The following is a 26449-nucleotide window of genomic DNA, read 5'->3' as shown; positions in this document are numbered from 1 at the left end:
TTTCCCCCCCCGTGGGATCACACTAGAAACACACTTGTTAAATGATCGTTCCCTGTCTGCAGTTACATTTTGAGACCTTCATTTAGGCAGTTTTTAATCCATTTAATGTGTGCCATGTTAATTTTATATCATTCTAATTTTTAATCAAAATGTCATGCAGTACCAAGTCCAAAGCCTTATAGAAGTCTAAATATATTACATCAATACTATTACTGTTATCAACCAAACATATGATCTTATTTAAAAAAAGATATGAAGCTAGTTTGACAGCATCTATTCTCCATAAACCCATGTTAATTGGCATTAATTGCATTACCCTTTTAAAATTCTTTATTAACTGAGTCCCATATCAGCCATTCCATTATCTTGCCCAGGATCGATGTCAGGCTGACAGGCCTATAATTACTCAAGTCATCCTATTTTCCCCCTTTAAAAAAAAAAAATGACACAACATTAGCTTCTTTTAGTCTTCTGGAACTTCCCCAATGCTCCAAGAATTATGGAAAATCAACATTGATGATAAAGTGAGCTCCTCAGCCAGCTTTTCTAAAATTCTTGGATGCAAGTTATCTGGACTTGGTGATTTAAAGAAGTTTAACTTTAGCTTCTGCTTAACATCCTCCAGAGCTACTAGTGAAATGGACAAAGCATTATCATCATATATGATGATATCATCTGTTTTCCCCCCAATACAGAACAAAATATTTAATACTTCTGCCTTTTCTACATTATTGTTGATAATCCTACCATTTCCATCTAGTAATGAACTGATACCATTGTCAGGATTCTGTTTGTTCCTAATACATTTTAAAAACTCTCTATTATCACTAACTCTGCTGACCATAAATTCTGATTTATATTAATTACTATCAATTTACCCTTTCTTCCATTTGTTATATTATTTTTTAAAAGCAACCTTCACTTCCCTTTTAAACCAGGTCAGTTTGACTTTCTAAAACTACTTAAATTTCCCCCAGAACTTCAGATACTGTTCAGATATCAATGTCTTGTTATGACATTTAGCACTATACCATACAAGTTTCAATGGTGTTTATATATACAAATAGATGGCAAAAATAACCCTTTTCCCACTATAGTTTGGGTTTTCAAAGGAACCATGTCTAAGGGAATTAGGCACACAACCCCCCTTGACGTTTATGAGAACTCCATTAAGTGCTTCTGCAAATCTCAATATGTAAGTTTTAGTGAACAATTTTAATTAATGTAACTGCAGCTTCTGAAGGGTTTATCTGGATGTAAATTTGAAGTTAGTGTCTCAGAAATGCCAGTGAGGGGTGAGTGGGATGGTGCTGGCTGCATAAACACATAGCGGTTCACTTTACTAACACTGTTTATTATTACTGTATCCAGTATGTAATCCAGATTCCCCTCTTTCTTTCTCTCCCTCCCCCTTCCCCCCCCCCCGCCCCAAATCAGGTCATTTGCAAATGCAACAGTGAAGGTCAGTAATTTCCCAAATACTTTTATTCTGCACATGTCTCAGTAACCTTTTCTTTGTATCATTTTTTTAAAAGGGGGGAAAAATAGATCTTATATGAGTAAGAGTTCATCCAAAGCCACATGTATAACTATTTACAGGAAATTTTACTCTAACCTGCAAATAAGAGTGTTAAACCTTTTTAGTAACTATTGGGATATACTGAGAACATGTAGCCTTGCTAGTGCTACAACTAAAATGAAATATTTTCTTTCAAATTGTTGGTAGTAAGTAATTAGCTTGTTCCAAGGTAAATGGTATTCATGAAATGGGTTTAGTATAGTCAAAATCCTGATGTTGTTTTCCCCCACCTCCTCCACAAGAATATTTTTTAAAAAGATCATTTGCCACTGAAAATGGCTGTGTAGTTTTTAATTTGTCTGTGTCTAGAAACTAGAATTCTGGGTTAATAAGAATTGCACAAAGGAATGATCTATATGGGCATCCCCATGGAATAAGAGCTAAGTTGCTTACTCCTCTTATAGCTGCTATTTTTAAAGCAGAGGAGAAATGGCATTATTCAGAACATGCTTGTCTAATAGCCTGGTCTACACACTTTTTGGATCAATTTAACTAGTTTGCTTAGGGGTGTGATTTGTCTACTTAAATAGTTAAATTGGTACAACCCCTCTAGATGGGTGCAGTTATAACTATATAAAGGTGACTTCTATCTGAATAGCTTATTCCCCTTACCATGTAGAAAGCCCCCTTATACTAGTATAACTGCATCCAGACTAGGCGATTGTACTGTTTCAACTATACTGATGTAGCTAAAATAGTGCAATTCTGTGTGTAGACAAGCCTTAAGCCAGATGTAAAACTTTGACTATTCACCTAGGAAAGAAACAGTTGCTGGATTCATTCTTACCTGACCTAGGACAGCTAGTGACTGAAACAAAGGTTGGCTGTGCACTTCGGCAGGAGGTGAGACTCAAATGAGAATACAAACTACAAATGTATGTAGATTATTTAAAAAAACAAAAACAAAACCCCACACACAAACGTTTTAATGGCTTATTTCTCCTCTTCTCCATACTGTCTCTTTCCCCCATCTTTCCTCCCTTCCCCCTCTCCCCCCACACCTCTACAAAAAAATCCCTGCAAAAAAGGCTTTGAGGACTCTGAACTCCATGCTGGACAGTGTACCACGGGAAGAGAGAAGAAAATTTCCTATGTCTGAAGAAATGTGTTCGCTTACGTAAGTATCTCTACAGCAACTGTAACATTTGTTGCAGCAAGAAAAGCATTTAGTTATGGGGTGTAATTTTTTTTTTTTTTAACAATCTGAGGCCATAATCTATAGATAGAACCTAATTGGTGAAAAGCTGATGGATTGTACAAGTATGGATAAAAGTTGCAAGCTTTTCATTTTATTTTAATGAGTGGTTGCACTTTTGTTCAATTTTATAGAAAAAAAATGTATTTTTTACTGTCCATATGCTTTGAATAGATTAAAATGGAAGGAAAAAACATTAATGGATTATGTTGTTTCAGGAAAGATCTGGCAAAAACAATTCTGGAGGTTGGTGGTAAGAAATACTTAGTCATTATTTTCATGAATTGAAGCTCTTTCCCCTAAAATCCCTAATGAATTGTTACTTTGTTATACTTCATATTGTATTTTTAACTTTTTGAATAGGATTGTTGAGGAAAATAAAAAATTAAGATGAAATATATTTTAGGACAAATTCATTCTTAAACCAAAAAGCTACTAATACTGACCTTAAAAACACTCAAGTAATTAAATAGTAGGAAAGGTTATGCTGAGGTACAGTAAGTCAAAACTGAACTGGTGGGAGATCAGCGTCAGGTGGTAGCATTTTGTTCTGTTAGCCTGCTAAGTGGTTAAGAAGTCCATCTTCCTGTTAACATTTTAAAAATAAAACTTATGAGTTTCATCTGTTTTTTCCAATATAATAGCTTTGACCAAGTAAATAATATAAATGTAGATCATAGCCTTTCTCTGTAATAACAGCATTTTGAGGTATCTGTGTTTTGGTAGGTGAAATAACAGCCCTAAGGAGTTTTGGAGGTGAAGTCCTCTTCCTTTTTACTTCAGGGAATGTCTCCAGACACTCATGCACAGAGAGTTAACAGTGCACGATAATTGGTTGAATAAAATAAAGGGACTATATAAGATCTCAAAATAGCTTGTGATATTTTGCAGGACAGTTTGGCTTTTGTCATCACTGAATCAAAGCACCAGCTTCTTAGGATAAAATTTTATGCAGTGGGCTGATATTCATTAAGCCATCATATTAACCTTCTGGTTTTTTGAGGGACGCTTCTATTCTTGTATTTATCACATGTAGATTATGACCTTCAGGTTGCTCTTTCGGAAGCACTGTGTAGGCTGATAACAAAAAAATGGAGGGATGACCTTGTTCACAACTGGTTTGAAGATGATTATCTTGCTGAAGCTTTCAAAGAGATAAAGGATAGAGAATTTGAGACGGTAAGGGTCCTTATTTTGAAAACAAAAACTGACAGTTCTATATAGGGGTTAGTTTCATCTGGGTTTAGTATATAAAGTTCCTGATAATGTCAAAGAGAAGTTTTAATGTCCTTGTAAGAAATTGGTTCAATTACCTTATGTTAATACAATTAATGACAATGTATCCTTCAGTAAGCGGAAGAAGAAATTTCATATTGTTATGATTATGTATTTTTTTAATGCTATTTATTTAAAAATATTAATTACAAAATAGAACTAATCGCCTGGAATAGAGGCTACGAGAACAAGTACAGTTGTGCTTTGCTTTCTCCTTCTTCTTACACCAGACCTTATACAGTTAAATCAGACTTTAGGACCAGATTCTCACAACCCTACTTCTTAAATAGTCCTAATGCGAATAAGATGTGACTCACTGTAAGTAAGGACAGCTGACTCAAGCCATTTGGATCATGTCCTCTGCTATTAGATATGTCTTGTCAAGCCTCCATCTTATGTCAAGCCCTTTTTTTTTAAATTTGTGCTCAAGACTTCTCCACATGCATCCTCTCATTCCAGAGTGGCCTAACTTATTCATCAAAGCTTTATATCCACGCTAAAATGCCCTTTCCCACCACTAGAAAACGAATGTAGTATAGACAGTTACAGCAGAAAGAGGACAGATTACGCTAAGATGCAAGCATGTGGGACCATTCTACCTAGGCATGTAATGTGCCCTCAATTCAGTGAAGTCAATGAATGACAAAAACGTAACAATAACATTCTTTTCTGTGAAGAAAATTGCTCAAATAGAACGTGAATATAAATAACCACGGGGAATTACTTTTTAAATGACAAGCCATTTAGTGTTGTCTAGCAGCTCAAGAAAACTGAGCAGAAGCTTAATGTGATATGGTACATAGAATTTGGATAGAGAGTTTTTTCCTATTATGGGCCCAATCCATCTCTCACTGATTTCAGTGGTAACTAAACTAAGCCCCCTAGAGAACATACATTAGTTTGACCTGTGATGTTACAATATGTTCTCTTCCTTTGAATTGTTCCCCTTCTCTCAAGTGTTCCCGTACTGACTTGTGTGGTTCCAATGTGGGCTTTAACTAAATTGGGTTTGACTCAACTGATAACTCCAACTATACTAACAGCTTGGGTTTGGATCATTCAACAGTGTTCCTGTGTGTGGTCTTAGTCACTACACTATTTGCCCAACAAAATATTGCTTACAAGTATAAACAGTAACACATTTTTGTGTGTGTAAGAAGCTGTCCTTTGTTTTGAAGGACTGCAGAAAATTTCTCAATCAACTAAATGACAGACTTGGGGATAAAAAAAGGTAAGTTCTCCACGGTGAACATGGAATATAGTATCTGGCCTGCTAGACAGTCACAGTGACTTTCGATCTATACATATTGGGAAGAAAAATGCAAACCTTTGGTTATGTGGTGTGTAAATTGCAACATGTCTGTAAATGAGTGGCTAATAAACCCCTTTTACAATCCTGGTATCTGCATTTATTTTGATGGAAGAGAAAACTTTCACATCTAAAAACCTGAATTCATTTATTATGATGTGTTTATCAACACTCAGAAAGGAAGTTAATGAGGTTATGCTAGTCACATCACTTAATGCCCTTCTGAAAGGTGCTAAGAAACTGCAGTGATGAGGGAGGTATTCTAGCTTATTCAAGCTCTTCTAAAAGTCTGATGCATAGATTTATAAAAGCTACCAATGGGTGAGAATCTATTTGGTTCAGTTGGTCTCCAGTTAGTGCAAAGTGTCTCCTATAAATTTATCTAGCCTTTTTCTCAGTCCAATGTTACACAACCAATGTGCTGAACTACTGATACTTCCCTTGGAAGATTGTTTGTTTACACTATTTAGATATTCATAAAAGAAGGCACTGGGATAATATTATTCTTTCATCTGTACTCCTCAGTTAGTATTCCTTCCTTTACTGCTGTTTATAAATGAAATGGTGGCCCACAGGTCACACATTATTTTCTAAAGTACACATTTTAAAACTAACTCTGTAACCTATCAGTGGGTCACCTTACACTAGAAAATAAATTATTACAGTTGATCTCCTCTACTGACAGAATGAACACCCAATACCTGTATAGTATCTGCCTAAAAGGATATTGCAGTCTCTTAAAGGAAAACAAACTTATTTGACTGCTAGAAAAATTAGCCTTTTGATCAACAAGTCTAGAGAGACTTAACCTCTCATTCAGGTTTTTGGTTTTTCATTTAAATTCCCATTCTGACTTGTGTTCAGGAGCAATTTATTATGTTCAAGTATGCTTCTTTTGCAGAGTTTATTCATTTCCCTGCATATCTGCTTTTGCCGACATGGAGGAGGTAAGTGTTTTTATATACTGAGGTGCACTTCTTATACTGTTACTACACTGTTAAAAATGGACAAAATAACCTCATGTGATTAAAAGATATTTAGTTCTGCTGCATCCTACAACCATGTGAAAGGAATGTTCCTGTACATGTTTGCTTTGTAAACTGCTGTTTTACTTCTCTTTCCATTTTATTGTCTAGTTACCTACTATTTGTGTCAGCCAAACAATAAAGAAGCTGAATAGACTGGTTCTCTCTTAAAGACCATGAGATGAATCACCTGTTCCTGTAGTAAAACACTAGGAAGGGAACAGGGAGGAAAACAGAGATTCATAGAATATCAGGGTTGGAAGGGACCTCAAGAGGTCATCTAGTCCACCCTCCTGCTCAAAGCAGGACCAATTCCCAACTAAATCAAAACTGAACTAGATTGCCCTTGTACAGTTCCTCCCAAAATAGGTGTTAAAGGGCAAGGTTTGCCTCCCTAACCCCACAGAACAGATCACAGGCTAGCAGCTCACCCTACAGATCCACAAGAGGATCCCTATATCATGGCTAGGTTTCACAGTTCTTTAATTATGTAAGTGAATGTTAAGTACATGGCACTGTGCTCCTTAGAAGGTTATCAAACTAACCTAAGTAACAGAAGTATTAGTCTGAAGAGGCTACCATCAGCTCTGCTTAATAAGTACTGACAAATACATAGGACTTCCTAGAAGCTTGAACAAAACAATTGTGCAGTATTTGCTTCAGTCTTAAGTAAACATTTTTCCTTGGCTAATATACAGCAATTTTCTGGTTCTGCTGGCATTGTAAGTCAGTTACAGGCTAGTAGTTCACCTCTTCATACCATTTAGAAACAAATGTAAGTGTTCATGATATGGATAATTTGTTTCTAGTTAAGCTAGTTAACACAGTTGAGGGCACTAGTACTGTATTTTTGTATGAGCTCTTCTGGAAATAATGGCAATGGCTGTTCTGTTTCTTAAGGTGAAGAAGCCATCAGATGAGAAACTGGAGGAGTTTTGGATTGACTTCAATGTTGGAAGTCAAAGTGTGTCTTTCTACATAGACAGCGCTGAGGTAAACACATCCTCTGATTACTTTTTGATTAGGCTAAAATACTTGAAGAGAATTCACTCCCAAATCCTTTTTTTTTAGGGTGCTCTTTGGGACTCAGTGAGGCTGCCAAGGGAAGTGGTCAGTAGTTACAGTCTGAGAGGTAAGATTATACAAAGGATATTATCTTTACAATCCAAGTAGCCAAAAGAAACTGCAGATTTATATTCATACCTTACACTGAACTTCCAAGAACTTCCAACAGGATCACAGTTGCCAAGTGTAGTCAGCTGCTAACACACGAAAATTTGCAACATAATTTGAGGTTGAGAGTCTAACTCATAAAACTCACTGTGTGTTTGGCTTTATTTTCTGCAATATATTTAAATAAGAATTGAAATTAAGTTCAATCCACTGTAACAAATAGCATGTTTTTGAAATAACTTTCTTTAAGTATTCTGCATATACATAAATGTCTGCTGCTATGAATACCTACCATGAAAATGAATTCTCTTTCCCCATGGGCCCAATGTAATGCTAACTGAAGTCAATGGAAAGGCTCTCACTGGGAGAGAGAATGGGCCCCGAAAGACTTTTCTCTAAGGCTAACCTAGCAAAGGGTACTTTTTAGGGATGTACTAGATTCTGTCTAGCATAGCTAAAATAGAGATCAAATATGTGCTGGGACCATGAAGCAATAAATGCTAATTTAGGCCTCCCCCTACTCCCATGGATGTAATTGGCAGTTCCCTCCCATCAGGGGCAAACATGGATCCTTAGGGGTAAAGACTTCTAGCTGTGATGGTGAAGTAGACAGCCACAAACATGACCTAGCTGCTACAGTTTAGATACGCAGGAGGCAAGGCTGCAGAGAGGGCTCATAGGGGGACTCTGTAACCTTCTGTGTGGTATAGAGTTTAGCTCCATGAGGGCTGTGTCATCTAAGTGCACTGGTTGGTTTATGGAGAGGCCCAGGACATGGTTTATAGACTTATTTGTACCCTGTAAAGAAAGGAGAATAAAACTCGGTGCATAGTCAACATTTATTTACTTTTCAAAAGAGTGACTCTCTTGGTGTGGGAAATGGCATGCAAATTATTTCAGTGGCGCTTTCTGTGTAATTCTAAAGCAGATTCTAATTTCCTTTTTTAAATAGAGGATAACGGAGAAGAGATAGTTAAAATTTACATGAAGAACCCTACTATGATCAATGGCAAAGAAGTAACAAAAATCAAAATTCACTTCAGTGCCAAATTTGATATTTTAAATACACTCAATGAAGTTCTGGGAAAAGACAAAATGATGGCAAGTATTAGTTTTCAGCTTTATTGTATAATCCTTTACAGTCATAAGACTTTTTTAACATCCTAGTTAACACCCACTTTTCAAATGCATTGGTTGAAAGTTTAACTAGCCCTGATCTTGGCTGTTAGATTTAACCAGAGAAGAAGAAAAATGTTTGTTTCCTGTTTTGATGCTATGGAAAAATCTTTCAAGCCTTCTTAGTATACCATGCAGTCTTTTTCGTGTCTCCCCTACTGAGGCCAGGTCTAAACTAAAAAGTTCTGCTGGCATAGATATGTTGGTCAAGTGTATGGGAAAACCCCCACATCCTAGACAACATAGTTATGCCAGCAAAACCTTCAGTGTAGAGACAGCTATATTGGCAGGCCAACTCCTTCTGTTGGCATGTGCTACAGCTACACTAGGGAGCTTTGCTGGAATAGCTATACCTGTCTAGTTATACCAGCAAAGCCTATGTAGTATAGACTAGTCTTTAGTCTTCTACACTAGAAATTCAGGTTGTGTCTTCCTGGTCTTCCACCAGAATACTGGACATGAACTCAAGTTAATGCTGATGTCTGCACTCTTACGGATATCTGTAATTAAATGTTCCTTCTCCTTCTAATGTTCAGTAGCTGTCCATATGTAAGTTAGATGCTGTGGCACTATGACCCAAAGGGAAGACATTCCCCGCCCCTTTAAAAAGTTTCTTTCTAATGCCCAAAAGAATGGCTGTGTTTAGAAGGTGAGGCCTTGAGCTATTACTGGCTGCCCAATAATGGGTTTGTTTACCTGCATAATTGATTCAATAAGAGTATTTAAGTTTATCCTATTATTGCGCTTTGAAGTACATCATTCTATTTAGATAAATGGGTAACCTAAAAATACAAATGTGTTTTCTTGTTGGCTCATAGTGTAAAATGGACCATGACATGCACATTGGGAAAAGAGAAGCTTGTGGGTCCTGCAAAATTCAAATGTTCAGATGAAAGTAAAAACTATGATCATACTCTGTAAATGAGACTCTATGGGCAAGGAAGGAAGGAAGACAAACTTTGTTTTTTTTAAGTACTTGGGAGAAACTTGCATTATGGAACCCATAGAAGTACCTAAATACCGAGGGAATAAAGATGTGTAGTAAATGAGCATACTTTATCCTGGCAGCAGAGTAAATGATTTCCAAGTACTGACTACAGTAATACACTGAGAGCAACAACATTATATGTCACTAGCATTATTCAATGCTTTGTTACCTAAAATATTTCTGTATAGGAATTCTTGGATAAAGAATTCTGGTTTGTTTTGTTTTTTGTTTTGGTTGTTTTTCATAGAATATCAGGGTTGGAAGGGACCTCAGGAGGTCCTCTAGTCCAACCCCCTGCTCAAAGCAGTACCAATTTTTTTAAAGATAACAGTAATGTTAGATTAGTTTACACCAACAGATCAAGACTGATAGAGAGGATCTCATTGGCACCGAGGAACAAACAAAGCAAAATGGAACATGTGAGTTTTTAAAAACCTAGATTTCCTGTAGCTGATGAAATTCTAAGAATTATGAATGACACCAGAAAATGGCATATTCTCCAGAAAGCATCAGCAGCTGTAGAGATTTTCACTTAAAGTAACTTTCTACATAATTTCCATAGTGATTAGATCTTTAATAGTGGGAACTGAGATACTGTTGCTGAAATCATACGGCTATATTGAAAATGTCTCAAGACAAAAAGCAACATTAATGAAGAGGTTCAAAATTGCAAACAGGATTTAGCAGCTGAAGTAGAATTTATGCCTTAAAAATATCTCTGGAAGATGGAAGACTCAAATATGAAGTCTTAGCATTAGTCTCTAAAATGTAAGTTTTCTATGAATGAGAAGACTGGGTAAAACTTTCAAAAGTTCACTTTGGGACTTACCCTCCAAAGTCACCTAGGCACCTCAAAAAGTTTTACCAAGTCATCTTCAATAAGAACACCAGTAAGTGCATTTTGGGCTTCCTTTCGTTTCCAGAGCTGCAATGTTTTCTTGCAGTTCTTATGGTTACATTTTTTTTTTCCTGCCTTGGAGACTCTTAATGATGCTGAGTCCAATTTATTTTCAAATTAAATCCTGGTTCCAAACTTTGAAATTGAAAAATAAAGCATTCCTAATAAAATCTTAAAACTGTAGACCTTCTCATAACTCATCTTGCATATTGAACCCATGGAATGGTTACTTGTTTTGGCAAGTAAATCTGCCTCTTTGATTTTGTTTGTTTGTATAATATTATACGGCCAAATTCAGAAATAATGCAAGTAGTTATACATTGGTAAATTGGGGCTTATCTCTTCTAGAAAACTAGGTCATGTTAAAAGACTACCTTGAAGTCATACTAATGAACAGATTAATCTCATTTTTGCAGTCAATATTGACAGGTACAAATTTGTTTAACACTGTGTCACCTGGACTTGGGTAAAACCCCTAGTTTCTGTTGGGTATATCACAACCCGTTGATAAGATGTTAAACATGACTTGTCCTTGTTCACACTAACTGCAAAGGCTCTAATATTACCCAATTTTCTAATAAAGACTAGACCTTGGTGCTGTCTTTATATGCTGATGGGGCAAAATACTGCAGGAAGATGTAAGACAAAGAAGGCACCACAGTTTTGTCTTGTATCCTCTGGGTTGCTTTTTCTCCTACAATAGCCCTTAACTACCACCATCCATGTTACCTCGGGATTTAATTGACAAAGCTTGTAGCAAATCTCTTAGGCAGCACTCTCCCTTTGATGTACAACATAAAGACAACTCACCACTTTCCTATTCGCTGTGGTGATGCATTGATGCCACAATTAGAGCATCAGAAATGCCTAAGGCAGCTACTCAACTACGTTTTCTAGCTCCAATTATCTGGGACCATAACTAGCACTTGTTTAGTAGCTTTTCCCCCCCTCTCCCTGCCAACCTTACTGCCCCTAAATCAATCTATCACTGAAGGTCCCCAAATTCAATGGAGGCTCAGCTATGTAAAGTGGACAGCAGGTAGATTAGAAGCTGCTGCTGTTCATTCTTTGTCCATCTGAAATATGCACGAAGGCAAACCTCACCAAAATAGATACCTCTTAAAAGTATTTGATCACCCAGATGCTCCATGGAATGTATTTGTGGGGTTAATGCCAACTGCAGAACGCTGGTTGTTTGATATTTGCAGAATAATAGCACAGAGAGGACCCAGTCATGATTTGTGGGGAAGGGTTTGGTCCCATTATGCTGTGCATTGTACAGATATAAATTATAGTCCCTACTCCAAAGAGCATATAGCCTGATTAGGGACAAAGGTGTAGTACACAATGGAGAGGTAGCAGGGGGCAGACAATACGAACCTAGTTGCTTCTATTGGCTACGTGTTCAATGTGGAGGATTTGTATCTTTTTTTTTTTTTGTTCTTCAATATAATCTAGAAGGCTGTAGTGCCCTTCACATTTTGCTGGAAATATAGAAGGGAGAAAATCTATGTATTAAGATATTCTTTCCCAAATTGCTGTTTCACAGTAATAACTAATGAATCCAGCTACTTACAGTGGAAGAAAGATTCTACAAACATTGAAAAAACAGACTCTTTATCTGATATCCTAACATCACAATATAGTGATCAATCAGTAAGTACTTTTACAGTAAGTATGAGTGTTTGGGGTCCTATGTAGAAATGTAATAGTTTTTCCCTTCTTTTCATAGACCTGGTGGATGGTACTTTCAAATGTGCTTCAGTGACTTAGGCCATTTTAGAAAATTTTACTCAGTCTTTCCAAGTCTCACAGCTATCAGGGGAAGGTAAAAATGTTTTTTTCCCAAACTTTCAAAAAAAGATGCTAGACTTTACTGCCCAGGAATATTTCAGTTCATAAGTGTAGCCATAATTAAGTCACACAGACTAGCACTTTCCCACCAAATGAAACAACACATTTGAATATTCAGGAATGTTTCCTAGCTGCACTTCTCTGGGAGTAGGAACATAAATGTTAGTGTCATGTGCATATCATGTTGTTAATTTCATATCTCAAACCAGCATAAAACGAGTTCTGGTATCACTACGAGCATGGGAAGCCAACAGACTGAAACCGAAGATGCTAAGCTAAGCCAAGGTCAGGCATGACTTCTTGTAGTTTATAAATATCATTCATGTATAACACTTAAGAAATGGTTTGCTTTTGTAGACCTGCACAAATACTGTTTTACCTCTTAAAAATTTCAGAGTGTGAAGCTGCAGTTTCCCAAATTCTTTCAGCAAAAAAGTCTAAAACTCCATCACCTAAACTGAATGATAAAACCAGGTAAGCACTTTGGAGATACAAGATCTTGTCCAAAAGATTAAAATTTCCTAGGGGACTTCTGTATGTTTCTCTTTAACAAGCCATCCAGAACTTAGTTGTTACTAAATCAAAACTGGTATTTACTACTGTAAACCTAGCCCTAAAGCATGGCTGCAGCCTTCTCCTTTTCTCTTCATAGTTATGGGTCCTGGATTTACCTATAAGGTGCCTGGTGCCTCCACTCAAGGAAACCCTTCCTAGCTCAGAGAACACAGAGGGCTGGTTCCTTGTAAAAATATTTCACACACAATCTCATACAGAGGAGTGTCAGTCAGAACACACAAATAAAACAGCAGTTACAATTCCCAGAGTAATAAAACAGTAACTGGGGCTTTATTAGGTATGGGGCATTCCGAATAAGGGACAGTGTCAAAGAGAATTAAGATAAGCACAAACAATAATACATAACTCTACCTCTCCCAACATTTACAGCCAGAAGAAACAACACTGTGCTCCCTGCCAGAACATGCCTAGGCAAACAGTGAATTTAGGCTCAGTCTGTGATGGGTGGTGCAGTGCAGAACTCAGTAGGCATCTTAAAATAAAATAGCACAATAAACAAACAAGGGTATTCTTACAAAGCATCCACACCAAGGATGGCAAGGTCATCCTTGTGGCTCTCTGGTCTGGATTCCATGATTGTCCTCAGCCTTCTAAGTTTCTGGTCTCTGCTGAGAGGACATTGAGCCAGGAATCCCAAAAGGTTTTTCTCTTGGTAAGCAGTGTGGAGAATAGAAGGGTCCTCCCTGGCTGTGATAGTTTTTCTCCCCGCTACACAGCCAAAAAACAAAAGTAAAACCAAACCCTTTGTCTCTGAGTTCTAGTAGTGTTGCTAGCCAGGTCTCTCTCTACCCTGGATCTTGGGCAATCTGGGCAACGGGATCCTGAGCCTCTGTAGCCATTGCTGCTATAGTCCAGGAGTGAGTCCCTAGTGGGTCTGAACTCTAAAGGGGTCACACTACATTAATAGGAAAAAGGGTTGAGGTGGGGAGAAGCTGCCTAGTGATTATAGAAGTTCTGATTATAAACTTTTCTTCCGAGTGCTATTCCTGTTTTTAGTGGCTTGCTGTGACCGTAACTGCTGTTTTTTAATGTAACCAATCTGAAAAAATGGTCAAATACTTTGTATTACAGGGTTAACTTTTCTAATGTGCTCTGGGTTGTTTGGTTGTAAAGTAGCTATATAAACAGTTTTATCTCTACCATGTAGTAGTCACACTAACTGGCTCCAACCTTAATGCCTAGTTATCGCCTCTTTCTTAATAGTGGTACAGAATAGTATTTCCCTTATTACTAGTTTGTGTTGTTGGAACTGAACAGTTCTCTCCCCTCTTCCCCCAACCTTTATTGCATTGGAGTTAACTGGGCTATGACATTACCGTCACATCACTTGTTTTAATTGGCTTTAAATTTATGGTATTTTAGAACTGTTTTCTTGCCCTTTCCTTCTGTTTATAGTGAACCATCCATAGAAGAACAGCCAGATATACAGTTTGTAGAAGAACATTCCCCAGAGGTAGGTATGTCTGTCTGGGGGCACAATTTACATGCAAAAAATTTTCTTCAAGTGCCTTTTTCCTTCACAGTAGAACAATTGAATTAGAACATTACAAATATTGATTACATACGGAGACAGAACAGTGTTGTTCTGTGTTTGTACAGTAACCAGGCCTGTGACTGGGGCTCCACTATTGCCTCTTGGTCTGTTCTTTCACCCTTGTAATGTGGGGGAGAAATAATAATACAGAACCTAGAAACCTTAGCTAGAATCTTCAAACATAAATGCCTAAAATAAGGTACCTCAGCAGAAGTAGCCTGATGTCTTTTCAGAAAGATTTGGACACCTAAATAAAAGTGATATTTGATTTGAGGTCAGTGGTCAGCACCTATGAAAATTCAACCTACTATAACTGGTGCCTGGCCTTGGGTGCCCAGGTACTATGAAATAAACTTAAACTTTTACTTTTGTCTTTTCTGGGCAGGCGAGGTCAAAACTTTCATAACTATACCTATCCTGTGAATGAATTAAAGATTTTAAGTATTCTATCTTCTCTATCCTCCTTCTGGTTGTTTCCTCACTGGTCCACCCCTTCCTTAACTTCTGGGTATAAAGTATTATAGAACATGTTGTTATTGTGGATTATGCTATTAATTAGTTTTGGAGTGATTCTATGAACTAATACGGGTGGGTGTGTCTATTTTCAGTTTCAACATACTGAGTAAATAGCTTTACTCTGTGTGCCATAGTTTTAAATTCTGTAACCTTTCTTTTAGATTGATGAATGGGAGAAGAAAAATAGAAGAACAAGCTTAGGCAAAGAAATAATAGAAGCAAAGTACGGTATACGAATCTTGAATGTGTATTAAACCTTGGTGCACTGTTGCTTAAATGTTCCTACTGTTCATGTTCAGTGTTAAAACTGGATTAAGGAAAAAAATGCTTCTCGGCTGCTCTCAGCTAAAATCGAGTGTAAACTGACTAGAGCAGCCATGCCCTCTAGTGATATTTTCCAGTATAGCAATTAATCAGTCTGGTTGAGATTACCAGTGCTTCAAAGGAGGATCCGTTCCTATACTGCCAATAACCTACAAGAGCTAACTGATCTACCACAGAGGAAATTTCTTTTTGACTCCCACTGATTATATTTATGCCCTGAAAGAGGAAGACTGGTGGCCTCTGTAAATTTACTTTAGTATGGCTGCTGGTGACTTAATTTGCAAATGTCTAATCTGTTCTGAAATTATTTGACATCCTATAGTAACAAGTTCCATCAATAATTTTTTTGCATGTAGTGTATAGTTTTTTTGGTTTTTTTTTTAAATATTTTTAAACTTGAAAGCACTAGACTGATGTATGCATAGGTTTTGAAGGGTTCTGCCTAGCATTTGAGTAGCCCCTTTAGGGACTTAGGGAGCAGAGGATAGCCAGAGTGCCATGCTTTAACACCATGCTCCTGAACTGCACCCTTTGTCATGCAACAACCCAACACCACTCTGTGAGCCGCTGAATTAAAATCCGGTCGCTTGGATTCCAAAGGCACACGTGGAGTACTTCATGATCTGCTGTAGCAAAGGATGCTGACTGCCATTTTCTAGACTTGTTAAAAGTGAAACTTTGAGAAATTCTTCCAAAAGGCTGAGAGGAAATGGGGTTTAGCTGACTGGCTCCATTTAGAGGGTTTAGATGATCACTCACACATGAAGACAATAGAAAATGAAAGAATTTAGTTGCTTTTTTCAAATACATCTGTTTTCTCTAAAATCTGAATATAATCTTTTTAGTGCCTACATCTCTGAGAGCCATACCACTATAAACTCAGGCATTGTTGTCTTGAATCTGCAGGCAGAAAAAGAGGAAGGAAGAAACATCGCTAAATCTCATCCATATGACTGGGTGTTGATTCAAACACAATTATACCATTTAAACTATGGAAACCAATTCTCTGCTGCTTGTAGTAACAGCAACTTCCCTCACAAAGTTCTCCACTGTATCTGGGTGTTCTTTTTGTATCCTTAGATGATATGTTTATGCTTCATATGTATAACATTAAGTTTTGAATATCTAATATTCTGTCAGATTCTTAGTGTTATCAGAACAAACGAGAATTATTGTTCTTAAAATTAGGATGATATTGAGGTTTACGTTGCAGTTAGCTAAAAATGTGGCAGTTTCAATCCCCAAGTGTTCAAAGATTAGATGTCAAACAAACAAAAAAGAACTTTTATGTTTAGCTGAATTTTTGAATTGGTTGTGAATGAAAACTGAGTAATTGACATAGAAAATCTTTGGTTCAAAACATAAATTCAAATATTCACTAAGATTTCTATCACAACAGGTGCCTCCTGTTGAGGAAGGAAGGGGTTGACTTCACAGACATTAGAAATGGAGAAGATTAAATACTAGGTTGTCTAGCTCTCCATCATTCTGCCACTGCAGGATTGCTCCAATGTAGTTCTAAAAGCAAAGTGGCTTCTGTCTTTCCTGTTGGGAATCCACAGCATGGGAGAAACGACCTAGTTCTGTATGTGCACCTGTTTTCCGCTGTTAAACAGAAGAATAGAATACACAGCCATTTTGACAGCTAATTTTTAAATGGTGCTGAATCTAATAAACATTGATGACTTTACACACTTTTACTAATGTTGGGAAATATGAAGCCTATTTCCAGATGCAATATAGAGATGTGACTAGAGAGCAACCATTAAGAGGTGACGTTTTCAGAAGTGGTTAGGGAAAAGGTCCCTTTTAAAGGCTCTTAAGTTCTTTTCAAAATCCCATCTGCATCCACTAGTGATTTTTTTTTTTCTTGCCTTTCTTTACTATTATTGATGGCTTTTGGGGAGCAGAGAGATACTTAATTTATATAACATAACATGCTAAGTTGGCTTAAAGGACATACAAAAGATGCACAATTGTCTTGAATTTACTTTCTAAGGAAACAAGGCATGAGAACAACCCCCGCAAAAAAGTATAGTGGGGAGGGGAAAGAGATAAGAAACCAAGACTTAAAATAAGAATAAATGCTTGCTCTGACTGTTGTTAATGCATCTTGGTAAGTTTTAAATACATGAACTCTGTGTATAATATTAATGATAAATATTGTAAATGGTTGCAGTTTTTTTCAGCACTCTATTTTTAGTGAAGTTAGGCAAGTTGAGTGTTCTTTCATAATTGTAAGCCAGAAACATTTCACATATTAAGTATGTGTTGCTTTGCAGGATGAATTCCTATGACTTTGAAAATTCATCTGACTCTCTGCATTATGAGAAGGTAAAGTTTGGGAAAATATTGGTGTAGGAATCAAAACTAAATCACGTTTGCTTTATATTCAGCAACCGGTCAATGGTAATAAGTTTTTCAATAGGGTGCGTCTCTTAACTGCAGATGAAGTGAAAAGCTTTTCTGAGAAGGTTGAAATTTATCTTATAAGCTAGGAACAAGTAATGATAGACATGGATGAAAACTGGAGATGTGAGACTCATGTCTCATTTCACAGGATTGGACGCAAAAGCTTGTGTTTCTCTTTGAAGGAGTAATCATAATTTGTTGTAGTGGAAGTCCTATGGTACAGCCATTTGAGTCCAGACCATCAAGTTTGTTTTCCTTACCAATGTACATTAACTTGATTTAAATGAGGTTGAGAATATCTTGCTGTGTTTAAATAGTCAATTTTTCCCCTTCCCTGAATAGAGAGGATGAACTAAAGTCAGTGGTTCTCAGCCTCTTTCATATCATGACTCCATGTTACAACAGAATGTTTTGGGATCCCGGTCTTGCCATAGAGAAATGGAAGGTGGTCATATCTCACAGGCTGAGAAACCCCAACTAAGATAATTGAGAAGATACTCTTCGTTATAAAATAGGTGTCTGACTTAAGCCTGAAACTTGTCAAGAACTTTAATGAAAGCCAAAAAGTTGCCTGAATGGTGCATGTCTTTACAAGAAGTTAATAAGTAATTCTGATAACTTTCTTCAGGATAGCTTTCACTCATAAAACCTCTGATTTTTGTTACTGTAATTATCATTACCATTTGGTAGCATACAAAAATAGTCTTTGGTCCCTGTCCTTCAAAGTAGTGGTATAGGCAGGGCTGGTATTATGGTTGCCTGACACTTCTTCTCGTTTTCATATCCTGTTCTCAGTTGCTTATAACTTTTCCAACTTTAACCATTTGGGCTGAAATTTTTCATGCCAGGTCTCTGCCTCAGGCTGAAATGGTTTGGAAAAGTTCAGCCAAAATGGTTGTCACTTCTGAGAACAAAGCTGGGGAAAAAGTGTTCGCACATGTTAAAATTCCGGTGACCTTTTTGTTTGAGAAGGTCTAACACTCCATGTCTGGGAGCATGGACTTGAAATTTGGTGTGTGTATCGGGAGCTGGTGAGGCCAATAGCCTTTGTCACAGATGTGCCTCTCAACATCCTCATGAAAAAAATTCTAAGCCTTTGAAAAGTCACAATTTGTAGGTACTTGGGACTTGCTGGAGAAGCACAGCTAAAAATCTCTGAAGATTCCATCCATCCTGAGCATGTTCTAGCCAGAGGCTCCAGAGGGTTTTCTCTGCAATTGCAGCTCTGGGCTGCTGCAAGCCAGATCCAGGTCTGGGCACCAGAACTGAAAGCAGGGAGGCTCTTTCTCCTGTGCTCTCAATGCCCCTTGTACCCTTTTGATGCCCAGGCAGCATGGAGAAGAAAGTTGCTGGAGTCAAATGCAGAGGGCATGAGAGCTGGACTTGGTGTGGTAGATTAGGAAGGAGGCTGGCAAGGGTGGAAGGGGCTGGAGGCTGGCCTGGAAAGGACACTGGGACTGGAAGTAGAGGGGAGAGAGGAGACTGAGACAGGCTGGGCAGAAAGACTAGGACTGGGAACCATTCGGTTGGGGGAACAGAGGTGGGATTGGGGGAGAATATCTCTGATGAGAAGTCACGGTGTTGGTTGAGAACTGCATTTGGCTGAGTAAAGAGAATAGAACAAGGAGGGGTCAAGGGGTGTGTGTGTGTGTGTGTGTGTGTGTGTGAGTGAGTGAATGAATCACACCAAGATGGGATGGCTGGGGAGAGGGACTGGGAGCCAGTGGGGATAAGGATTGTGAGCATGGGGGCAGGAGCCACTGGAGGGTATGGGGGGGGGCAGAGAGACAGATTGGATGGGAAGCTGGGTGGGCAGGAACTGAGAATGATTTGGCAAGAAGGGTGAAAGGGACATATAAAGCCCTAGGGGAACTAGGATGGGGAGTCTAGAAGAGGAGACTAGGACTGGCTGGGGAAGGAGGCTGGTACAAGGAGCCAGGGTAGGGAGAGCCAGGATTGGCACAGAGATAGAAAGAGTTAGGCACGGGGTGGGGAGGAATGGGCAAAAGATTCAATGCCCTCTAGAGCCTGAAACAGAGCCAAAGATTCCTGAGTCTCACCATTCCTCTGCTGTCATGTCTCACATCCTCCTCTAATGGTTATCCACAAAGAGGATGATAACCTACTAATGCATTGTAATTTCAAGTGACAGATGTCTCCCCAGTGGATTTAAAGGTTTCCACTCTACCCATGGGGGTGTCAATATGATGCAACAAGACTAAATTTCTTTTATTTAAGACTGTTTAAAAAAAACCCAACAACCTAGAAAACTGCACACACAAACCTAAATTAAAAGGTTATTCTAAAGTCAAGCCTTCACAAGGTAGGAAATACCAGGGATTCATCATCAACTCTGTCATGTATACATTATGATCATGATCACATAATATAAATATATATTTTTTTACAGGACCCTTGCCTCATTCAGTGGCCAGGCTGGACTTGTTTCAGGGGTGGATCATGGGGTATGTGGTGAAAGACTTTAGGACCTCTGTTTCATTTGTTGCATAAGTTGGAATGTGTGTGGTGAATGAGGCAGAGGATTGCAGGAAGAGAAGAGATGATCCCATGGCTGTTGAATGGCTGACTTGATACCCTAGGGTTTCATTGGTAGAAGTACTAAGCACTCGGCTACAGCTGAAGTCAATGGGAGCCGTGCTTTGTATCTATAAAGCTATATACTTTAGTGTGTATATGTAAAACTAAATACTCTGGGGAAAAAGGAGTTCCTAGGGATCTCAAACTGGGTACCCAAAATGAGTGGATATTTTTTTACCTTAATCCTTCTGTGCTTCAGTTCCCCATTGGTAAGAATGAGATCATACCCCCTCACAGGGGTGTTGTACAGATAAATTAATGTTTATGTAATATTCAGATACTATAGTGATGGGCACCAGGAAAAGCCCATGAGGAAATTAATTCTGTTTTCAGGATTTGAATAGCCTACAGTAAATAAGGCCTGGGGTCACACATTGAACAAAGAGGAGGAAATGAAAAATTGAATAGCTGCTTGTTACATGAGAACTGTCCATCCTGTGCACTGAATGAGGCAGTGGATCTTGTAGAAAAAGTAGTATGTGATCATGTAATTAAAGACTGTTTCACAATACATACACACACAAGGGGGTTCAAGTTAAGGCTGCCCATGCAACCTTAATTCTGGCACTTTAACTCTGGAGTACTTGGCTTTGCAATTTTACCGTTTGTTTTTAAAGTGTGTGTGTGTGTGTGTGTGTGTGTGTGTGTGTGTGTGTGTGTGAGAGAGAGAGAGATATTAACTAGCCTACATAAGGTAAGACCAGTCTACTAAGTGCCATTACGCCAGGAGAATTCTTGTTTGTTTTTGTGGTGAGTACAGTTGCCCCTAAAGCTTCTGTTGCTGGTAGTAGAATGGTGCAGCTGCAACGCTGGTGAAACATAGTTAAGACGTCTGCTAATGTAGATGCACCTTGAGTGTTTTTGATGTAAAGCAAAGTGTCAAAACTCAACCGTTCTCCTAGGAATTAACTGAACTTATGTTAGTCAGCCCTTAGTGAAATATTTAAACAGATGATGCAAAGAAACAAGGTTATTGTAACCAACAGCAGTTTAACTGCTCTCAGACCGATTCCATTTACTACCCCTATGCTTGCTATTAACTCCATTACCTCTTTCTGGTTTAATATCCCTCAAATTCTAGCTGAAAAGAAAAATCTGAATCTCGGCCAAGTATTTGGCATCTTACACCTTTCAGTACTACCACTGGGTGTCAGCATAAAGCACTGCTCTCATACATTCTACAATATGTTACACTTATTATTGTTTATCTCCGTCTAAATATCTTTATCCAACATTTGCCATGTCTATCATTTTGTGTTTTATGCAGAGTGCCTTAGCAATTATGGCATTCAAATCAGGATAGTCATGATTTCAGTAATATATTCTGTGATTCAGAATTCTTTTAGTAATAAAGCAAGGAAAAAGTGGAAAAAATGCTGTTTTGAGAAACCTCTATCTCCCTATATATTAAATTGTTTCACTTAACTAATTCCTTCTATTTATAAAGCACTCTTATTCTGGAATATTTTTAGTCAATTCCCACTTTATCTCTTCCAAGACCTGACATTATTCATTTAATAGATTATTGTATGGGATATTGAAACTTAAAATATGTGGCTTCTATTTTAGGTTTCTGAAGCAAAACAAAAAATTCTTGGCCAGAGGGTTTCTTTACAAAACCAGAGGTACAGCATCATATATATTCTTTCATAATAACATCTTGCATTGGTAAAGAACACACTGCCTTCTTTAAGAAGATGCTGCGTTAGCTTCTGCCCAAATAAATCTGTTAGTCTTTAAGGTACCACTGGACTCCTCATTGTTTTTGTGGATACAGACTAACACGGCTACCCCTGATACTTTCTTTTATAAGGTTAGAACAAAAAGGAAGATGCAATATATTTTTCATTAGAAATATCTTAGTTGTTGGTATTGTATCGGATACACACAGACTCTGGGAGAAGAGAATAACCATCCAAATCCTGTTCGTTTTTCTCACAAAAGAGATCCTATTCTATTCAGTGCCCAAGATTTTCAACTTGGCCCCCACCCCACCCCCCATCCCCGAGAAGTGCTAGTTACACCACTTTCAGCATCCCCGTGAAGTTAGAGAGCTGGGGGGGTGGGGTGGGGGGGCTCAGCATTTCTGGAAAAATCAGGCCACTTAGGCACCTAGTTTAGATGTCCTTTTAAATCTTGGCCAATGACTACTTGTGTGAATATGGAAAGTAGGATCTGGCCTTCATTTTTGCCTCTAAATGATGGCTGCTGTTATGACTGCCCTTGTTGGAGGGGTTGGGGGAGTTGTGCATCTGAGGAATTGGAGTTCTCTGCTACTCGTCGTGTGTGTGTGGGGGGGTTTTTTTTGGTTTGTTTTTAAATCACTGACCAAATATCTGTCTTCTGATGGGAAAGAGGCAGGATACTTTGAAGTCTGGTGCCTATAAAAGGATCAGCCAGCAGTGTGTTAGAAAAGAGGGAATATGGAAAATCTTTTAGAAGCGCAAACATATAACCTTTATCTCCCTTTGCCCTTCAGACCCCTTGCTAATGCAAGCTGTTCCCGCAGTGTTGCCAACTCTCACATCTTTATCCTGAGGTTCACAGTAGTTGGTATCTTTCTTAAAGCAAAAGCTCCTGGAATCAAGAAATTGGCCTGAGAATCTTGGCTTCCATTTAAAAAAAAAATTAAAAGCTTCTGGTCCTGAGTGTTGCAGGGAAAAAGTTGAACATGTGAAATGAATGCATCCTAAAGACTCAGAAACCAGAAGGCAAATAAACTCCACACTGAAATATTAAAAAAACAAAAAAACAAAACAAAACAAAAAACTTCTTATTTCTGTTTGACTCATGATTTTTGAATGCATGGAGTTGGCAACGCTCCTGCTTGCAGAATGGTCATATCTTTCCTAATCCATCATGATCTGTTGCAAGCTTCATTGATTAGTTCTAACATGCATAATTGTGGATTACTCAACAGAAGTCATGAAAATGGAAACATGAAACGGGAATCAAGCAAACTAGAGAGAAGGCCGGTAGGTAATATATATTTCATTATGGTAGATTGTGTAAATATTAATATGTGGCCAGTTTCTGCATGTAAATAAACTGAAAGCATGGCCTGTTTAAATTAACTTGGGGAAATGGAGAGATTAGAATTGGTGATGGTGAACCAAACCTCCCCCATATTTATTCAGATGCATGATTACTTTCTCCCACCTAACCAAACTTCCATACCTTTAGAGAACCTATTATGGAGGCTAGCACCTCTGGGGCACTTTGTGTGGTCGTGACCAGAGCCAGCATTAGCAGGTGCGGGGCCCCATGCCGGGAAGCGAATTGTCTCGTGCCACCCCCCCACCTCTACTCCAGCCCGCCCCCGGCCCTGCCCCCATCCCCGCCCCCTCACTACCCTATTGGATCCCTCCCCAAATCTCCGCCCTGGCCCCGCATCTTTGCCGCATTCCTCCTCCTCCTCCTCACCCCGGACGTTGTGGGGCCCTCTTAGGGGAGGGGCCCCATTCCGGGGAATCAGCCGAATTGGCTTAAAGCCAGCCCTGGTCATGACCACCACTGAACTGAAAATTTAAAAGCGCACTCTTGTGCCCAGCACTCTGGATCTGAAGTCGGACAGCTGATGCCCAGACAGCCTGGCTTGAGTAGTCAGGAGGGGGTTAAACTAATAGTAAAATGGGAGTGTAAAAAGAAGGAAGATAGGACCTCTGGGCAAAAAAATCAAGATGTTGAGAACAAAATTAATCAAGGAACTAAACAACATGAAGAAAAGAAATTATTCATTTGCCTGTACACCAATGCTAGGAGCCTGGGTAACAAACAAGAGGAATTGCAATTGCTCATTTATGAGAGAATATTTGATCTAGTTGGTATTACTGAAACCTGATAGGATGGTTCACATTATAGTCATTGATTTTAATATGCCAATCATCTATTTAGGAAGGATCATGTGGGCAAAAGGGAAGAGGAGTACCATTCCCCATCAAAAATGGCTTTACCATTTTGAATCACTGATAATTTTCTTCTAAGTTATCTTAAATGCTTATGGATTAAGGTGCTAATAGATAAAGTGCAAGATGGGGTATTAGTTGGTGTCTGCTACAGACCACCAAATTACCCAAGGGAACATGACTGGCTCCTTACACCCCTATCTATAAGGTGTAGAAGAAAGAAGCTGCATGATTCATGGGGGATTTTAGTTTGAGTGACACATGCTGGAGGTCTCATGCTGCCAGGACTAAAACATCCATGGAATTTCTGAACATTATAGATGACAATTTCCTAATCTTACAAAGTATTGGAATATTAGACCTTGTCTTAAGAGATAAGAGGATGACAGAACTAAAAATTAGATTAGGTACAAGTGACATTAACTAAATCACATTCATAATGTGCAAGCAGAATGAAGTGCCATATAGTCCAGTTATATGTATATACTTGATGCTTTAAAAAGACTAATTTTACAAAGCTGGAAACAATTATGAAAACAACTGGGAGGAAGAATTTAATCTGAAAAACTGAGAGTGATGATTGGGATGTGTTTAAAAACATTTTACTAGGTTCCAGAAAGTCATAGTCAAGAAAGAAGCCCATACTGGTTTAAAAACTGACCCAGTTTTGAAAGGAAGAGAAGGCAGCCAGTGGAGGTGGGTGCAGAATGGGGTTGGAGGGGCAGTTCATAGTAATGAGTCTAAATCAGAAGCTAGAAATCGTAGAAAAATGATAAGGGAAGCAAAGGGACACAAGGAGATATCTATGGCCAGCAGAGCTAAGGACAGTAAGAAGGATTTTTAAAACATTATATTTGGAACAAAAAAGAATCTTCTAGAAGGAAATGGTAGAACTATTACTAATAATGCAGTAAAGGCAAAAGTATTCAATAAATATTTCTGTTCTGTATTTGGGGAAAAACAGATGATTTAGTCATATGGTAACAACACACGATCTATTCCACTTTTTAAATCAGCAGGTCTAGCTAACTTGCATCCAGGAGTTTTAAAAGAGCTGGCTGAGGAACTCACTGAACCATTAATGATGATTTTAAGTCTTGGAACACTGGGACAGTTCCAGAGGATTGGAAAAAAACTATTATACCAATATTTCAACAGGGTAAATGAGATGACCTGAGGAATTATAGGCCTGTCAGTCAGACATTGATGCAAGGCAAAATAATGGAGTGACTAATATAAGACTTACTTAAAGGAGAGCCATTAATGCCAATCACCTTAGGTTTATGGAAAATAGAATGTCTCAAACTAACTTGATATCTTCTTTGGGATGACAAATTTGGGGACAAAAGTAAGTGTTGATATAATAGACTTTTTGACTTGATTTTGATTTAAAAAAACTAGAGTATGAAATTAACATGGAACATATTAAATGGATTAAAAGCTGGCTGATAGGTCTCAAAATGTAATTGTAAATGGGAACTCATCATTGAGTAGGTGTGTTTCTAACAGGGTCCCACAGGGGATCAGTTTTTGACCCTACTCTATAAATCAATGACCTCAGAGAAAACATAAAATTATTACTGATAAAGTTTTCAGATGACCCAAAAATTGAGGTAGAGGTAAATAACGAAGAGGACAGGTCACCGATACAGAGTAACTTGGGTCGCTTGGTAAGTTGGGTGCAAGCAAACAATGTATTTTTACTATAGCTAAATCTAAATGTATACATTTAGAACAAAGAATGTAGGCCATACTTACAGGATACTTACACTGCTTTCTTGGGAAGCAGTAACTCTGAAAAAGATTTGGGGATTGTGATGGATAATCAGCTGAACATGAGCACCTACTTAGTGCAATGCTGTGGCCAAAGGGATAGCGCAATCATTGGATGCAAAAATAGGGGGAATTTTTGAGTAGGAGTAAAGATGTTATTTTAGCTTTGTATTTGGCATTGGTGCAACTGCTCCTGGAATAACTGTGTTCAGTTCTGGTGTCAACAATTCAAGAAGGATGTTGATAAATTGGAGAGGGTTCAGAGAAGAGCCACAAGAATGATTAAAGGATTAGAAAACATGCCTTTATAGTGATAGACTGAAGGCGCTCATGTCGCTT

The 26449-nt window shown here is 38.2% G+C and overlaps 1 protein-coding gene across 1 annotated transcript in view; it reads left to right on the top strand.

The window, feature by feature from the left end:
• The window catches only part of SYCP2L (synaptonemal complex protein 2 like), a 51203-nt gene that overhangs the window by 7411 nt on the left and 17343 nt on the right, over positions 1 to 26449 (top strand). Inside the window, exons 6-22 of the mRNA XM_054017588.1 lie at positions 1438 to 1462; positions 2337 to 2422; positions 2608 to 2696; positions 2993 to 3027; positions 3811 to 3953; positions 5228 to 5280; positions 6260 to 6305; positions 7284 to 7376; positions 7455 to 7515; positions 8509 to 8661; positions 12168 to 12274; positions 12682 to 12757; positions 12868 to 12946; positions 14444 to 14501; positions 15260 to 15321; positions 17705 to 17756; positions 22002 to 22057. Of these exons, the coding sequence (XP_053873563.1) occupies positions 1438 to 1462; positions 2337 to 2422; positions 2608 to 2696; positions 2993 to 3027; positions 3811 to 3953; positions 5228 to 5280; positions 6260 to 6305; positions 7284 to 7376; positions 7455 to 7515; positions 8509 to 8661; positions 12168 to 12274; positions 12682 to 12757; positions 12868 to 12946; positions 14444 to 14501; positions 15260 to 15321; positions 17705 to 17756; positions 22002 to 22057 (1274 nt within the window). The remainder of the gene's footprint in view (positions 1 to 1437; positions 1463 to 2336; positions 2423 to 2607; positions 2697 to 2992; positions 3028 to 3810; positions 3954 to 5227; positions 5281 to 6259; positions 6306 to 7283; positions 7377 to 7454; positions 7516 to 8508; positions 8662 to 12167; positions 12275 to 12681; positions 12758 to 12867; positions 12947 to 14443; positions 14502 to 15259; positions 15322 to 17704; positions 17757 to 22001; positions 22058 to 26449) is intronic.

The sequence above is a fragment of the Malaclemys terrapin genome, chromosome 2, assembly GCF_027887155.1.
Source record: "Malaclemys terrapin pileata isolate rMalTer1 chromosome 2, rMalTer1.hap1, whole genome shotgun sequence".
Classification (NCBI taxonomy): domain Eukaryota; kingdom Metazoa; phylum Chordata; order Testudines; family Emydidae; genus Malaclemys; species Malaclemys terrapin.
This window is presented reverse-complemented; position numbering and strand designations above follow the sequence as displayed.